The sequence below is a fragment of the Amyelois transitella genome, chromosome 20 (assembly GCF_032362555.1).
Source record: "Amyelois transitella isolate CPQ chromosome 20, ilAmyTran1.1, whole genome shotgun sequence".
Taxonomy (NCBI): Eukaryota; Metazoa; Arthropoda; class Insecta; order Lepidoptera; family Pyralidae; genus Amyelois; species Amyelois transitella.
This window is the reverse complement of record NC_083523.1, coordinates 7,216,946-7,235,681: the sequence shown is the minus strand read 5'-3', so window position 1 is coordinate 7,235,681 and position 18,736 is coordinate 7,216,946. Positions and strand designations below refer to the sequence as shown.

Here is an 18,736-nt window from a genome sequence, read left to right as displayed (position 1 = left end):
ATCAGTAAACCCATATTAATTTATCATTTCAGGGATCCAGTATACCGGAATGTGTCAAACTCTTAAACGACATTGTACCTGATGAGACAAGCCTTGTAGTTAAACTGTAAGACTATAATATAAGTATATGCCACATAGTGCATAGAACCTGAATGACTAAGCAGTATTGCCTTGGAAATTGGGACGTCCCCTTATCTGGGATGCCACTTGTGTGACCACCTTGGCACAGTCCCACCTCGAAACCACTTAATCCAAGGCCGGCTTGGCTGCAGAAGCTGCAGAAGACCTTAAATGGTGTAAATATATTATGATGACTTTTGAAATGGATTAAAACTGTTGATGAACTGTATATCATATTAACTTTAGCTACAAGTTCTAAACATAATTTAAAGCAATGTTGGCAAAAATATTCAGATGTTTTAAATATGTACTTAAAAAACCATTTCTTACGATATATACATAGCCTTGAATCTTATTAGTTTGAAAAATCTAAATGCAAATGTGGAGAATTTCAGTGAACCACAAGCTATCATAGCTAAGGTTGAACTATAAAAATAAATAATTAATTTCAAAATTGATACCACATTGGACAACATAGTATTTGACGAGCCTGTAGAACTATGTAAATGTAAAAATAAATGAGAGAGAAAAAGAAACATGTTATTAAAAATGCACCAGGAATAAAAGAGGTCAATATATATATTACATACATATATGTTATGTGCCATGCTAAAACCAGATATATTAATGTGTTTAAGTTGTACCAACTTTAGCTTTTTGGCTTGATAGAATTGAGATTCGAATCCCAAGTTTACAAGCCTATCCCTAAGTCACCTTTTATGACATCCATGGGAACGAGATGGAGTGGTCCTATTCTTTTTTTTATATTGGTGCCGGAAACCACACAGCACAGTCCCATTACAGTTTTATGAGGAAATTGCCACAAAATATACAGATAAGAAATAATTTAAGTTGACATTATGATCTGTGATATAGTGTTCTATGATGCTGTACTGTAGGTTTTTTCATACTTTTATATGTATGTAGTTTTTATGTGTTGTAATATTATGTGTATTGTTCAATAAATACTTTATTTTTTATTTAAAATTGTTTTCTTTGTATTCAAGAAGTAAATGTGGACAATCCAATAAGAGTAGTTGACAAAAATATTCCTACATAGTCTTTTTTTCATTATTTCTTCTTCCACTTCCATATTTAAGGTTTTTTTTTAGTAAATAATAATTACTCGATTCCTAAGTTTTTAGCGCTTTTTTAAGGAACGTAGGTACTACAGTAAATTATAATATTATTACCTAAATAAAAACATCAAAAAAACTTCACACGTACTTGTATTTTTTTTCGTTTTCAGGTTTACTGCTGCCAACTACATGATTTCTTCCAAAATTTAGGGACTTGTATCATTAAAAAGGACTGTGGGGGTAAATTTTGTAAAGACTTCCGTAGCAGTAAGAATATCACAAACGCACCAGTCAGTGATTTCGTACTCGAGTTGGGATCTAATAGCTCGCGTAAGTCGATAAAAATTGCTCGAACTCAATAAAAATATCAGCTCCTGCTACATACGATATGAGCTCATTAAAATTTTCGAGTCCGGACCGGAGTCACGCATGTCTACAATAAAATTTAAATTGGAATTTTAGGAACATTGAGAAGAAACAGAATTTTTTAATTGTTGGTAACACTGAGTTTATTTTTTACATTCATTGATAAACGCTACGCTCTAGTGACCGGTAGCGTGTTTGCTAAATTTTATAAATAATAACAGAATTCCATCGAATTATAACAAAATGAAAGGCGACAAAAACGTAGACATCCAAGCTCTAAAAGACATCGCCAACAAGCTGAGAATTGATAGTATTGTTGCTACAAACGCTTCAAAATCCGGGTAAGTGTGCATTCTAACCTCAATCATTGCCGCTTTTTTGAAGGTCTAATGAAGGTGACATAGTGATTTTCTTGCTTATTGGAATCCTATCAGTTAATTCTGTTCATTTACTTGTACGGGCACTATTATTGTTTGCTACTTTATTATTTTTGCACCCAAACACTACATAATGTACCTACCTAATGTATTTTTCGATATTGTTTGTACCTTTCGTTCGGCTTCTTAAGTTACAGAATAAGCAACCAAACCAAAGGATTATGTAGGCTGTTAAGTTACCTACTTTTACCTGATAATATTTTCGGTTACTCAATACATTTTATTAGTAAGTTTCCCACGATACAAAATAGGTTATGATGCCACCACGTGATGTTATTAGGTCTCAGGTGTTTACCGATTAAATTTCCAAGGCCGAATTTGACTCAGCAATTAGCGCAATGTAGGTATTATTAAAAAGTTGTTTAAGCTACCTGTAGAAATACTTTTGGTTGTTGTTAAAATCAGTGTACAGGTGTGTTATGTTTATAAGACAAAAAAATTAATCTAAAAAATAAATGTATCTTTTTGGAATTTTAAAGCTCAAAATCCTGTTTTTCCTATTCAAATAAGAATTTTCAAAACTGCTTTTAAACTCTGTTCCCATCCCTATGGAAATTTCACTGTCCATTCAAGGAAGTTGTCTCAATAAAATACATTTTATAGATGATTAACAGCATCTTGTTGGGTCAGAGGGGATGAGTTCTGCCTATCACTGAGAGCAGAGAATGGATGAATCACCTATTATACGTATTATGCTATTTTATTTTTCACCATCAACTATATTACATCTTTTTAATGCATTGAACAAAAAATCACATTTATTTCTCATTCTTGTCGGAATTCTCTCTTATGGCAAAATACTGCAAAAGAACATAGGTACCTACTTACATTCCAAATTTCAGCTTCTCACACCCTATAGTGTCTAAATGCTCTGTCAGTCAGTAACTTTAGTAAAACAATAATTTTATAAAGGTTTATTGATTGATATTGGATGATAAATCTACAAAGTCTTGAACAATGATTTACTTAAAACAATGACCTCAAATTGTCATTAAAAGTCAACCTTGACACTTCACTATCAGTCGACAGTCACTTCTTACATAAGTGTTATAAAGTAGAGATAGGAAAGGAAGTAGTATATAATAAAAAGGATTAAGGTATTTTCAAAATAGCTTATGAAACTAAAATGGTTTCTGTGATATAAAAAAAATATTATTGTTAAAATCTGGCTTGTTACAAAATATAGTTAAAGTTATTTATTATATTCAAAAGAGAACAAAATTGTGTTAATTTATAAACTGTGTAGTCCCTGGAAATCCTTTGCCCACAGCAATGTGCCCAGTAGGCTGGTTGCTTTGTTACATTGAATGGCAATGCATAATCTGACCTAAGAAGTTCTAGCCCTCTGGTCACAGGACACCTTGATTAGTCTTTTAGAAAGAAAAAGTTGGATACAAGATATCACTTATTGGCGTCACATAACATAAATCTAATTATATCTAGGTATTAACCATATTATATGTGTTTATAGTACTGTAAAATTTAGTTACCAATTACCTACGACAACAGTTATTTTTGCCCAGTAAACCAGTAAAAGTGCAACTACTATGAAAGTATAGAATGTGGTAGGTTTGAAAATATTGCGGCAAATCGAAAAATTACCTGCATACCCCTCTGGGAAAGTGTGATTTTATATATGTTTATCAATTATCAATACTAATATTGAATGTGAAACTGTGCATGTTACAATCATTCCCGTTAAAATCATTGAAGCAATCTTCATGGAATTTTGCATACATATAGTGTGACGAATAGAATAGAAGGAACATAGGGTAGTTTTCACGCGAGCAGAGCTACTTGCGAAATCAAGTGGTTTATAAACCAATATATCCAAAAAATTCTTTACAATAAAATGCATATAATCATGTGTGTGTATCCCTTATGAATGATGATGAAAGACCATGTTCAGCTGGATAGAATTGAGATTCAAATAGAGACAAGTTGCTAGCCCGTCGCCTAAATGAAGAATCCCAAGTATCTATATATGTAAGCCTGTCCCTTAGTCGCTTTTAACGACATCTATTGGAAAGAAATGGAGTAGTCCTATTCTTAGTGCCCAGAAACCACATAATAAAATAATTTATTCATTCATTGGTCACTATGAAATGCTGTGATTAAGTTTAGTTGTAAATTGTTATCAGTATTTAGGTATTTGTATCCAGTGTTATCAGTGTGGGAAGCACTGGCTGCTAGAATGATTGTGATAAGGTGATTGTAATGATATGACTGTTGCTAAAGATTAGGTAAGAATCACATAACTCCTAAGAATTGTGTATCAAAAAATTGAGAAATAAGTACATATAAAATAATATTTTAGTCAAATTTTTATCCATACATACCTATAAAAAAATATAAACTGACCAATGTCTGTACTTGAAAAATGTTGGTGAAAAATTGATATGGTGGATTTACATAATAAATTTCATAATAATTATAAATTTCTGTCTATATGTTTGTACTCGCATTACGCGAATACTTATTTTCCAATTTGAATGTGGTTTCCTCAGATGTGTTAGCTTGGCCAGCTTTTCTAAATTGAAATTGTAAAGTGAAAGAAACAGCTAAGTAATTATTTTCTAGGCAAGAGTGGATTGCCATTATTATTACCCCCTTAAGTTTTTCCCGTTTTCGCGAAGAACGTATGTGTGTATGTATACATATGTGTGTGTATTATTTATGACTAGCGACTCGCCTCGGCTTCGCACGGGTAGCATTTATAGATATAAACCATCCTCAGAAAACCCTCTTGCCAACATTTTGAAAAGGAACCTTGGGATTAGCGCAAGCGCATATACAGGAGCAGAGAAAGTAGGGGGTCTTTATAATAATGTAGTGATTATTTTTGTCTTTAGTCACCCGACGTCATGCGCGTCAATGGCGGAGATAATGTCCGTGCTCTTCTTCCACACCATGCGGTACAAGATCTCCGCGCCCAGGGACGCCTCCGCGGACAGATTCATACTCTCCAAGGTATATGTTTTATAAATACATACATATAGTCACGTCTATATCCCTTGCGGGCTAGACAGAGCCAACAGTCTTGAAAAGACTGACAGGCCACGTTCAGCTTTTTGGCTCGATGATAGAATTGAGATTCAAATAGTGCCAGGTAGCTAGCCCATCGCCTAAAAGAAGAATCTCAAGTTTATAAACCTATCCCTTAGTCGCCTTTTACGATATCCATGGGAACGAGATGGAGTGGTCCTATTCTTTTTTTAAATTGGTGCCAGGAACCACACAGCGTTTTTTATAAATAAATAAATATATTCAGTACAAATCACACAAATTGAGTTAGCCTCGAAGTAAATGCGACACTTGCTTTAAGAAATACTAACTCAACGACACTATATTTTATATGAAAAGTCAAAAAAAGTTCGTTTCTCATCATGCCCTGGCCCGGATTCGAACGGACCTTCTGTATCACAGACAAACGCGGTATTGCTGCGCCACAGAGGCCGTCCTGTTATACACATTATATAATCCCTGGTACATCGTAACTTTTCTGGAGAGAATTTTGAGCATGCTCCAGGACCAGGTGAATCGGGTTTCTACATGAAACGTCTCCCGGGTGACCTCCGCAACCTTCACAATGTGACGCGCATGCGCATCTCGCTATCACAATAATACTTAAAAAAATAGTTTGAACTTTACACTGTATTTGCTAAGAATAAATTATCAAAAATACTTAATACGCGTAGTTAAAAAAAATATGTATACAACTATTGCGTTCACAATAGGTACAGTCACGAAAGTCTGCTGTATAAACATATTCTTTGAAAAAGTATTAAGACTTTTTTAGGTGACTGTACAATTGATAGATTTAATACAGCACAAAAGTAAAGTCCTTTTTACACATTAAGATCTTTTTTATTTCTTGCCCCTTAGGGTCACGCCGCCCCAATCCTATACGCGGCGTGGGCTGAAGCCGGTCTATTCCCTGTGGACGAGCTGAAGAACCTTCGCAAGTTGGATTCTGACCTCGAAGGTCACCCGACCCCTAGGCTCAACTTCGTGGACGTCGGCACAGGCTCCCTGGGTCAGGGTCTCGCGGTGGCCGCTGGTATGGCCTACGTCGGGAAGTACTTTGACCAGGCGCCTTACAGGTATGAATTGATACTGCAATTTTTGGTATATTAACATTGCAAAGACTGTAATGTTGGCATTGACATCGATGGACCACAAAGAAGTTTCAAATCTTTTCACTAAATCGAAGTATGCAAAAATTAACAATTCGTTAGACAGTTTTGTGTTTGACGTTTAACCTTGAACCAAAATTATTTACACAAAAAGAGGGAACAATAACATGTCTACTAAGGAGACAATGTTGTATTGCAATCTTTTGCAATGGTCATTATAGGAAACTTATAAATTCCGTGGTACCTATACGAATTTAAAAAGCACTTGATATTATTATGAAACACAATTCGAATATTGTGTTTTTGTCGATCTGGTGCGATATTAAATTTGTCTGTCGTACTCACGCGACCACCGTTGGTCGATGGGGGCAGTAGCATTCAAACACTAGAATATCCTGATTTATATTAATTCTAGATTTGATTTAATCGTAAGCTCCTTAGTATATGAAAAAATACGTAAGCTTGTTAGCATATTATCAATAAAACCAAGCAACACAACTTCAAATTGGTATGTTATTCGCTATAGTATTTAAAATAATTCATAAGTACACAAAAAATGTACATACACTAAGCTTCCATGCTGATCTTGATTATGATTTCATATAATCTTAGAAGATTGGAACTTAGTTAAGTAGGTAAATTTCGAATAACTAAAATATTCCTACGCCTTAAAAGGCAGAGTATGTTGCCATCAGAATTATGGTGTTTTTTTATTTCTTTCTAGAGTATACTGCTTAGTTGGAGACGGTGAAGCTGCTGAAGGTAGCATCTGGGAATCCTTGCACTTCGCCAGCCACTACAAACTAGATAACTTGGTGGTCATCTTCGACGTCAACCGGTTGGGCCAGTCAGAGCCTACTTCACTGCAACATCAGGTTAGTTTTTTTGTCTGCTATTTACTTAGTTAATTCTTTACATAACAAATTATGATTGGCTGAAGTAGGCGAAGGTATAAACTACAAACTAGATAGGTTACTGGTCATCTTCGACGTCAACCGGTTGGGTCAGTCAGAGCCTACTTCACTACAACATCAGGTTAGTTTTGCGTGTTGACCTCATTTCCATCATATTTTACCTCCACTTACGGAACATCACGTAAGGTCAAGAGTACCTGAAACTCACGAGATAGTAAGAGGGAGCAAGGGCGTTGCGTTCGTGGCAAGATGTAGTCTCTGCCTACCAGTATGCCTCTTTCCTGGAGGGAAAGAGGCATACTGTGTATGTAGATAAATAAGTCTCACTGTAGAAAAATTACTACAAACATTTGGAACAGACAAATATGTATGTATCATATGAAAATAGTGTGCTGGTTGAGTAAATAATTTAAATAGAAATAAATTCATCAAGTCAAGTCCAAATAATGTATTCAACTTTTAGTTAATTGTTCTAATTTTCTTAAACGCAAATAGAAAAAAGGTCTATAAAAAAAATTAATTTATTTCTTATTAAGCACAATGAGAAGCATTGCATAATATTAATCGTGTTTTGTAGACAAATTGTGCAATATCATAGCGTAGCTACACGTGGTTGGCTGATAGTCTTAATTAGAGCAGGTAGATAATTATATTATCTGTGTGTTATATAAAAGCGAAATGATTTATCGTACCGACAATAACAAAAATGTTAATAGGTTACATAAAAAAATTGATTTCGTATTTTCTCTCTCAACTGATTTATTGTTTTTACATATATATATATATACATATAATCACGTCTATATCCCTTGCGAGGAAGACATAGTCAACAGTCTCGAAAAGACCAATAGGCCACGCTCTGCTGTTTGGCATAATGATAGAATTGAGATTAAAATAATAACAGGTTGCTAGCCCATCGGCTAAAAGCAGGATCCCAAGTTTATAAGCCTATACTTTCCTATTGTTTTTCCATCTAAATATAATATTATTTGTTCTTATATTACTATTCTATTACATTTTGTATACCAAAACATTTAAGAGTAGCGTATTAAGTACAGTTCCCATGATATTTTAACCAACAATTAACATAACATTGAACAAATCATTCTGTTCCAGTTGAACGTCTACGACGCTCGTCTGAAGTCATTCGGCCTCCACTCCCTGGTGGTAGATGGTCATGACGTCACAGAGTTGGTGAAGGCGTTCGACGAGGCTGCCAGCACTTCCGGCAAACCCACCGCCATTGTCGCCAAGACCTTCAAGGGGAAGGGATTCCCAGGTATCGAGGATCTGGAGAACTGGCACGGGAAGGCTTTGGGAGCTGATGGAGAGAAGATCATCAAGGTAAGAGAATGTAATTTTTATTTGTTGCAGTTAAATTTGTGTCTGTAATTAGGCGCTTTGAGCAGATGGGATGAATTTCAGTATGTTCGAAATCGTTATTTTGAGTGTGCTTTATTTCATGACGAAATAGCTCCTGTAGATTATTTTTTTCGGTCTCCTTTCTATACCTGATTACATACGTCTTTATCCCTAACGGGGTAGACAGAACCAATAATCTTGAAAATACTGTAACATACATACATACATAATAATCACGTCTATATCCCTTGCGGGGTAGACAGAGCCTACAGTCTTGTAAAGACTGATAGGCCACGTTCAGCTATTTGGATTTAAGATAGGATTGAGATTCAAATAGTGACAGGTTGCTAGCCTATCGCCTAAAAGAAGAACTCCAAGTTTATAAGCCTACCCCTTAGTCGGCTTTTACGACATCCATGGGAAAGAGATGGAGTGGTCCTATTCTTTTTTGTATTGGTGCCACACGGCAAAATACTGTAACACCACTTTGAATATGCACTGATTAATAATAGATTCACAATACAATATTGTGTATTTGTCAAGTCAGTGCAACATAAACTTGTTTGTCGTACTCACGCGACCTCTGTTGGTCGATGTGGGCAGTAGCATTCACACAAATCTATCGCTATCTCTCTCTTTTCTATACTGCTATATCTGCTTTACATGAATGTTAATGAAGAAAATGCTTCGGTGTAGGACAAAAATTGATCAAAATATGTATAGTTAAAAATTATATTTGGTAAATACTGTACATTTTTTAAAGTATTTTGTGAGATTTTAAAAAATATTTATGTAATGAAGTTTTAGAGTATTTAATCTGGATATATTTACAAAATATACTTAGTAAAAAATTATTCATTATAATAAAAAGAGAAAAAGAAACTGGTATAAATTGTTTGCCCACGGCAAATTGGCCAGAAGGCTGATTGCATTGCCACGTTGAATGCTTAAACTTTGACCCAAAAAGTTTCAAGAGTTATTTTGAGAACCATTAAAATATTATTTTCACTGGTATCAGCCGTCTGACCTCTCGTTTTAACACAGGTTTCGATAATGTTATCAAATTTTAATGATGCCGTGTGGTTCCCGGCACCAATAAAAAAAAAGAATAGGACCACTCCATCTCGTTCCCATGGATGTCGTAAAAGGCGACTAAGGGATAGGCTTATAAACTTGGGATTCTTCTTTTAGGCGATGGACTAGCAACCCGTCACTATTTGAATCTCAATTCTATCATTAAGCCAAACAGCTGAACGTGGCCCATCAGTCTTTTCAAGACTGTTGGCTCTGTCTACCCCGTAAGGGATAAAGACGTGATCATATGTATGTATGTGTTTAATGATAATAATAGGTGAAAGTACAAAGAAAAGATCCAATTTGCCGTGTGGATCCCGGCACCAATAGAAAGAAATGGGACTCCATTTATTTTCCATGAAAGTCGTAAAAGGCGACCGAGGGATAGGGTTATAACTTGAAATTTTTCTTTTATGCGATAGGTTATCAACCTATCACAATTTGGTTCACGACAAGGTTCAATTATATCATTAAGCCAAACAGCTGCTTGTGGCCTATCAGTCTCTTCCAAGACTTGTTGGCTCTGAATATATGATAGAGTCGTGATTATATGTATGTATTTATGTAGCTACATCTGTCAAAACTGTTTATTTGTAATACTTCATGCAGCTCTGGACTCAAGTTCTTTTTTATTTTCTTTTGACACATTCCAAGCAATAATTTTTTGTTCATTCGTGCATCATTTACTATTTAAGACCATTATACAAAAACATTTTAAGATGATCCCTACAAAAAAGTATGAACTGGAAATTCCAATAATAAAATCATTTATGTTATTGAAATTTGTCTTTTTTGACAGCACCTCCAAACTCAGATCAAGAATGCCAACGTGTCTCTCAAACCCAAGGCTCCGCTATCCGAGGCGCCCAGGGTTCACCTGAGCGACATCACCCTTTCCTCCCCTCCTTCGTACAAGGCGGGAGAGTTGGTTGCTACCAGACTGGCCTACGGAACTGCTTTGAAGAAGATCGCAGACACTAACATGCGGTAAGTACGAAACGTATAGGTGGCGACCTCTAACGACATACGCCATCGGCCAATCACAGCGAAGTATGCTACGCCATCCGCCAATAGCAACGAAGATTCTAAACGCGGGAAATCAATTTTTCCACCGAGAAAGAACTATTTCCAAACTTATAGTAAGGCATTAATACTCAAAATAAAATAAAAACGTGGCCGGTAGGGCGAGCGCTGATCAGAGCCTAATCAGTTGAGGCCAGTGCAGTGTTATAAATGCATAAATGTTGATTTCTGTTTTAGAAATATTAGCAAAATACCTACCGCTTTTCCAAAGAGAAAAGCGAGAAACCGACAACTGCCCGACTGGCAATTCCAATTGTCGCGTTTTCAAAAAATAATAGAGCATTTTGTTTTTCATAATTATATTTAATATGTATATGTATGTTTGTTAACAGAGTCATCGCTTTGGACGGAGACACCAAGAACTCTACTTTCAGTGATAAACTGCGCAATGCTTACCCTGAGAGGTAAGATACCTAACAGCTTATTTATATACTAAATTTTTATAAATGAAAATGAAAATGCATTTATTTGCTACAATAAACATAAACATGACCATAAACATAATTTACAGAGAAGGTTACATGTATATTGCAGAATATTTGCCTATTATGCTTAATATCTATGACTTCCTCACTAGGCAAGCCTGTATCGAGGAAGTCAATTACAATAATTCAACATACAATTTCTGAGCCAGACGGAATTTAAAAATAATTAGTTACTTAAACTTAAATTAAAAACTAGATAGTAAGTGGGTAGGGAATATTTCGACTCAACTTTCAATGATTAATATTTCTTCTGTTTCATCATAACTTAGAGTAGACAACCAATTTTTAATAAGCCTCTGGGCTTCACGTATAGATTTTCTCTTAATATTGCAGAATTTGATTACATAGTTGTAAATATATATTTTAATGAAGATGCCTAACCTTTGCGCAAATCTTGTGTTAACTAGGGGAACCGGTACTCTAAAAACTCTTCGAAAAACTATACGCGCACGACACGCGTTATTTTCATTTGTTGAATACTGGAAATACACAAAACTGGTAACACTTTATACAGTACTGAAAGTCAAATCATTATTGCCACTGATTGGGGGAAAACTGCATTAATTTTTGCTAGGCATAATCATCGTTTTTCTTGAAGTTTTACATCTGAAAATGATTATGCTAAATAAAAATGATGCTTAATTACGATTATATTAATAATCTTCATCTGTTCCTCAATTTATGCTCTTTAAATCTCTATGGGACCCAAAAAGACCCCACTATGACTACGGACACTGTTTTTTGTAGAAATCAAGACGTGTTGAACCGACCAATTTCCATACCAACATCACGTTTGTTACTTACATATTTCTAGCGCGCAATTCCTTAGAACTACAACGCGGTCAATACATACCACGTTACATGTCTACTCCTAATAAGTTCAGAGAAATTAATTAAATATCGCTGTCGATAGACAAATACGTTTGTTGTAAGGGAGATCGGAGTCGTAAAAGGCGACTAAGGGATAGGCTTACAAACTTGGGATTCTTTTTTTAGCCGATGGGTTAGCAACCTGTCACTATTTGAATCTCTATTCTATCATTAAGCCAAATAACTGAACGTGCCCAACCAGTCTTTTCAAGACTGTTGGCTCTGTCTACCCCGCAAGGGATATAGACGTGACCATATGTATGTATGTACGAGATCGATTACTTTATTGTTATTTAATTATTTATTTTTCAAAATTAATATGCAATTTAATATTCTGTGAAAATTTTAAGCGTATGGAACTTAATAGTATGGAACCCTAAAAAGACTATCGACTTTTCCTTATACAGGCATATTCTAATAACTTAATATCTCGTCTTTCGTATCTAGATACATTGAGTGCTTCATAGCCGAGCAGAACCTGGTGGGAGTGGCGACCGGCGCCGCGTGCCGCGACCGTGCTGTGGTGTTCGCCTCCACTTTCGCAGCATTCTTCACCAGGACTTTTGATCAGGTAATCACATGGGAACATCACGGATCTTCTTCCACCTGGCTTAAGTCATGGTTACATCCTCACCGCTCTGGATATGGCTCGAAGTATGCGTTTGATCATGGGTTCTAGATTGGATGAGTCAGGTTTTTATACGTATCGACTCGCATCTGAACTGCGCAGCCATTGCAGGGGAATCTAGTCTAAACCACTCGTCCATTGATTCTCTCTCAATTAAACACAAGTGTTTACAAACAATGAGTATAACCATACACATTAAATCCCTTAGTAATATTATAAATGAGAAAGTTTGTCTGTCTGTCTGTTCCGTTTTCTCAGCTAAACACCTAGACAGATTTGAATGAAATTGGTATGCATATACATAGTTTGAAACCTGCGTTCTAACATGGAAACATTTTTTTCAAAAACCAATCCCTTATTTACTAAAATGGGAGGTGAAAGTTTGTATGTAATTTATCATAAAAGCTACCCGTCGCTTTGACGCACTGTTAAAATAATAAGATGCACGATAAAATATTGTGTATTCGTCAAGTCAGTGCAACATAAACTTGTTTGTCGTACTCACGCGACCTCCGTTGGTCGATGTGGGCAGTAGCATTCACACAAATCAAATTTTATTAAATTATTACAAGTCATAAATATGAAATAAATATGTACGGGAAATTACACAGATTGAATGAGTTAGCCTCGATGTAAATTCGAAACTTGTGTTACAAGATACTAACTCAACGATACTTTATTTTATATAATATAAATAATATAATAAATTCTTATATAGATAAATATCCAAGACTCGGGCTAATTAGAAAAAGTTAAGTTAGTAAAGTTAGTTTCTTATCATGCCCTTGCCGGAATTCGAACCCGGGAATACGCATCGGCAATATTCAACGGCGCAGAATAGCCTTACTGCTGAATCAAATCTAATGAAAACTCAATCAAATAACGACCTTATTACAAGCACTTTAAGTTCGCTCATAATAGCAAACAGTTGTATTTTAACGCATGGAACTTGTGGGAACTCTTTTCCCCGTTTGTTTTTGTGTAAACAAATCCTGTGGGATACGACCCAGATCTACTTCTGCTATTTCTTTTTATCTTTTTATGATGATCAATAAAATTTAAAGTCAAATTCGCAGGTTCAAAAGACTCGCCCTGATAGACTGATAGGTGCAAAAAATTTAACGCCACTCAAAATTTTTACTTCTGCGCGAGAGTACATTGCTGTAACTTATAAAAATGGGTAATGATTTTGACGGCCTCTGTGGCGCAGCGGTTGTACGCTTGTCTGTGACACCGGAGGTCCCGGGTTCGAATCCCGGCCAGGGCATGATGAGAAAAGAACTTTTTCTGATTGGCCTGGGTCTTGGATGTTTATCTATATAAGTATTTATTATAAAATATAGTATCGTTGAGTTAGTATCTCGTAACACAAGTTTCGAACTTACTTCGGGGCTAACTCAATCTGTGTAATTTGTCCCGTATATATATATATATTTATTTATTTGTTGTAGATCCGCATGGGTGCCATCAGCCAATCGAACATAAACCTGGCGGGGTCTCACTGCGGAGTCAGCATCGGAGAAGACGGCCCTTCTCAAATGGGGCTCGAGGACCTGGCTCTGTTCAGAGCCGTGCCCACCGCCACCGTCTTCTATCCATCGTTAGTATTTATTGTGCGACATATTTAATACATACTTTATATGTATGCATATGCATACCAATTTCATTCGAATCTGTCTAAGTGTTTAGCTGACAAAACGGAACAGACAGACAGACAAACTTTCGCATTTATAATATTACTAAGGGATTTAATATATATTTATTTTTATTGTGCGGTTCCCGGCCCAATACCAAAAAAGAATTGGACCACTCCGTCTCTTTCCCATGGATGTCGTAAAAGGCGTAAGGTATAGGCTTACGAATTTGGGATTCCTTTTTTAGGCGATGGGCTAGTTACCTGTCGCTGTTTGAATCTCAATTCTATTATTAAGCCAAATAGCTGCCTATCAGTTTTTTCAAGACTGTTGACTCTGTCTAACCCACAAGGGATATAGACGTGACCATATGTAGAATTATTTTTTCAAATTTTATTTGTCTTATTACGTTGATGACTGACCGGTAAGGTTATGTGTCTGATTATTTCACATCACACATCATTTACCGAGTTATTTAACTCACGTTTACATACGAGAATTATTTTCGAATTAGACCCAACTCGCTTCGCTCAATTGCTAAAAATACCGTTGCCGCTAGGTAAGAAGTGTTGATTCAAGGTCGCTAGCCCATCGCCCAAAAAAGGAATCCCTATAAAGTTTATAAGCCTATCTCTTAGAAAAAAATAATTGTAATCTGTAATACGATTCGCCAGAGACGCGGTGTCGACGGAGCGCGCCGTGGAGCTGGCGGCCAACACGCGCGGCATCTGCTACATCCGCACCTCTCGCCCCAACACCGCCATATTGTACCCCAACGATGAGGTCTTCAAGGTAACTTCCACATAATGACCTATATATTACTTTTTGAATCTCAATTCTATCATTAAGCCAAACAGCTGAACGTGGCCTATCAGTCTTTTCAAGACTGTTGGCTCTGTCTACCCCGTAAGGGATATAGACGTGATCATATGTATGTATGTATATTATTATTTTTTTTATTGGGAAAGAGGCGTGATTTTATGTATGTATGTATGTATGTATTGTTTTTGTATGCCGTGCGCACTTTTTTTCTATTATAGTGACGTGTGGTTTCCAGCATTATTAAAACAAGGATCATCAATTTCTTTCCAGTGGATGTCGTAGAAGGCGACTAAACGATAGGCTAATAAACTTCTTTCTACGCGATGGGCCAGCAACCTGTCACTATTTGAATACATAATTACCTATATTATTTTTTTTTATGCTGTGCGCACTTTTTTTCTATTAGTGCCGTGTGGTTTCCGGCACCAATAGAGACAAGAATAGAAAAAAACACTCAATTTCTTTCCAGTGGATGTCGTAGAAGGCGACTAAAGGATAGAACAATAAACTTGTTTTTTTAGGCGATGAGCTAACAACTTGTCACTATTTGAATTTGTATTCTATCATTGGGCCACACAGCGAAAAATATCGCTGTTTCGCTTTTTTATTACGACGTGAAACGGGAAGCGATAGTTTTTCGAGCGATAAAAACGGCATCGCGCGTGCCTTGCTTCGGGAGCAGAAGTAGAAGGTGACACTGATAAACATATCAGTATCATCACCTTCTTTCTTCTTTTATTTTTTCTTTTTTCTTCGATTCTTCTTCTTTTTTCTTATCACACAATTCAATTGTATCCCATTAGACTTTATTTCAGTGCTAAATAGTACATTTTTCTTTACAGGTCGGGCAAGCCAAAGTTGTGCGAGAGTCCTCGAAAGACAAAGTTTTGTTGATCGGTGCTGGCATCACTCTACACGAGTCTTTGGCCGCCGCTGACAAGCTGAAGGCAGAAGGTAATTTATTTATAACATGATTTTAAATTTTGTAAAAAAAAAATTGAGAGAACCAAAGTTAAGGTTGTATGAAATCTTTTAAGTAAAGGTTTGCTTGGCTCGACTTGGCGGGAGCACTTCCGTGCAATAAGATAAAATCTTTATAACAACAAAAAAGAATATCAGAATTACATTCGTTTGTTTTACTACCAACTCCAGGGGAATAATTTATTTTACATAATTAAAGGGTAGTAATTTCCGTGTTTTAAATCTCATGCATTGCCTAAAAACCTGTGGTACAAAAATTTTTGCTATGAAATGTTTCTGATTTTTATGAAAGACAACAAATATAAATACAAACACAGACCATGGAAAACGATATGTCTATTTGTTTATTTTGGTTATTCAAATCAAAGACATGGATGGGAATGGGATAACAGGAATTTAAGTATAAAATATGAAGGCTAATGTAAAATATATATAATGTTTAATTTTCAGGCGTGGACGCAAGAGTACTAGATCCGTTCACAATCAAGCCCTTGGACGAAGCCGCGGTCATCAAGCACGCGAGGGCAGTCGGCGGCAGAGTGGTCGTCGTGGAAGACCACTACCAAGCTGGTGAGGTTCTTTATTTTATTCTTCTTCCTCCTGGCGTTAGTCCCGGTTACATCCTGAACTCTGGAAAGGAATCCGGGGTGCGCCTTTTGTCTATGATCTGGATTGGGTGAGGTTTTTACGCGAAGCGACTTGACCTCTTTAACCTTGGCAGAGGGACCTTACACATTTTTAATTAGATAAAAACTGCATTGGATGAATGTGCCTATATTTTTTTATCGTCTTTTACGATAACAATGCTAATTAATTGCTTTATTACTATCAGGCAATTAATTACACATTACTAATCAGTGTTAAGACTGAAATTTTGATCAATTTGCTTTGCTTTATTTATAAACTAGCTGTGCCCCCTTCGCCGTCCACGTGGAATAATTATTTTGGGCATCATTAAAGCACTCAAGGGTGAATAATTTCCCTCTTTTTTTTTCCATTTTCCATTATTTATTCGCTCCTAATAGTTGCAGCGTGATGTTATATAGCCTAAAGCCTTCCTCAATAAATGGTATATTCAACGCAAAAATATTTTTTCAATTCGAACCAGTAGAGATTCCTGAGATAAGCGCGTTCAAACAAAACAAAATCTTCAGCTTATAATATTAGTATAGATTTGATGGGGTAAAACTTTCTCATTCATAAGGTCTTATTAAAATTCGAATCTTTTTCAGGCGGTATCGGCGAAGCAGTCCTCTCGGCCGTGGCGCTGGAGCGGGACATCGTGGTGAAGCACGTGTTCGTGAGGGAGGTGCCCCGCTCGGGCCCGCCCGCCGCGCTGCTCGACAAGTACGGCCTCTCCGCGCCCCACGTCGTGGCCGCTGCTAAGGCGGTACTCAAAGCTTAAACTGCAGTGGAAACTGGTGACGTGCATAGTGATAGATATCATCTGAGCTGCATGAAGATAAAAGTCTTTTGGATATATTTTAAAATGTTTAAGGTTAGAAATCTTTGTTAGACAAAAACAGAGCGGGATAGAAAATTATCGATCTCTCGCTGACCTTAATTGGATAGATGTGGAAGGAAGGTGTATTTTGTAGTTTACAATAAGCTTGCCCATAGTCGCCATTTTGGAAACTTTTTCTATAGCCGTCGACTTTTGTATGATATGTGGCCCGCCCACGATTACTTTAGCGAACTAAGAGATAGTCTTTAACTGCTCTGAAGAATATCTATGCACGTCACTAACAATTCAATTACTTTTGTTTTATACAAAACCAGTGACTGTATTCATTTTTGTTTTAACGAAAATCCTTAATTTCCGCCAGGAGCGCTAATTACAATTCCATATAGTTATTTACAGTCACTAGATTGAAACAAAACTCAAGGTAAATATATTCGTTAGTTGCTGTTCTTGTCTGGTTCGTTGCGTGTAATGAAATACTGTTTCAGTCGATAGAGGCGCCCTAAAAACAAGTTTTTTTTTCTCTTCATAAACGCCGATTGGCTCATTTTAAATACTAAGGGCTTCGCTGGTAATTCTGTACGTATATTGCCGTATTTCATAAATATTTAAAAAGTAAAAAAATAGATTGTGCTGTGATATAATATTGTTACATCATAAAATGTGACTGATTAAAAATTCATAATTGACATTAATATACATTCCATTTTTAGAATATAAAAAGAAGCATAAACCATTACAAGAACAGCATCTTTTTTTTAATTTTATACCATAGACAATTTTTAATGCCATCTCTGAGTCTATGGTTCTTAGTTCCTAAGTTTCATTTTTGTCGGTAGATATATCGATTTACGTTGTTTGTTATGTATTTACATGAATGGAGATCTTTTTTTTTATATATATATGTATAAGTGCCTTTATATAGTACCTATGCTGAACAAGGTTTTTTTAGACTGTTGGAAGGATTTTGGAAAAGATTATTTTTGAAGGGTTAGGATTTAAGGTCATTAATCTTATCGAATCATGTTCATGTATGTTTTTTTTTATATAACATTTTTATTTTGATCCCAATTTTCGTAGTGATATCGTAAAATAGGACGGAAGTGTGTATTAAAAATGCGAGCATTCTCATTGGTCTAAAAAAGTGCCATGTGAACAGTTTTTAACAATCACTATGGGAAATTGGGATATACATTTCTAAGTGTTACTACACATAACGACTAATATAGTTCGTTGTTTTTTTTATGCTTTTGTGGGGCCAAGACTTTACAAGTTTTTACATA

General features: G+C 35.9%; 1 protein-coding gene across 1 annotated transcript; it reads left to right on the top strand.

Moving 5' to 3' along the window:
- The first annotated feature begins 1,708 nt into the window (after positions 1 to 1,708).
- Positions 1,709 to 18,732, top strand: LOC106131628 (transketolase-like protein 2). Its single transcript, XM_060949872.1, has 13 exons — positions 1,709 to 1,906; positions 4,855 to 4,972; positions 5,888 to 6,105; positions 6,863 to 7,013; positions 8,169 to 8,396; positions 10,288 to 10,475; positions 10,904 to 10,975; positions 12,374 to 12,497; positions 14,006 to 14,154; positions 14,863 to 14,980; positions 15,853 to 15,964; positions 16,442 to 16,561; positions 17,224 to 18,732. Exons 1-13 carry the CDS (start codon positions 1,809 to 1,811, stop codon positions 17,394 to 17,396), a joined length of 1,869 nt encoding a protein of 622 aa, XP_060805855.1. The 5' UTR covers positions 1,709 to 1,808; the 3' UTR covers positions 17,397 to 18,732.
- The last annotated feature ends 4 nt before the right edge of the window (positions 18,733 to 18,736 follow it).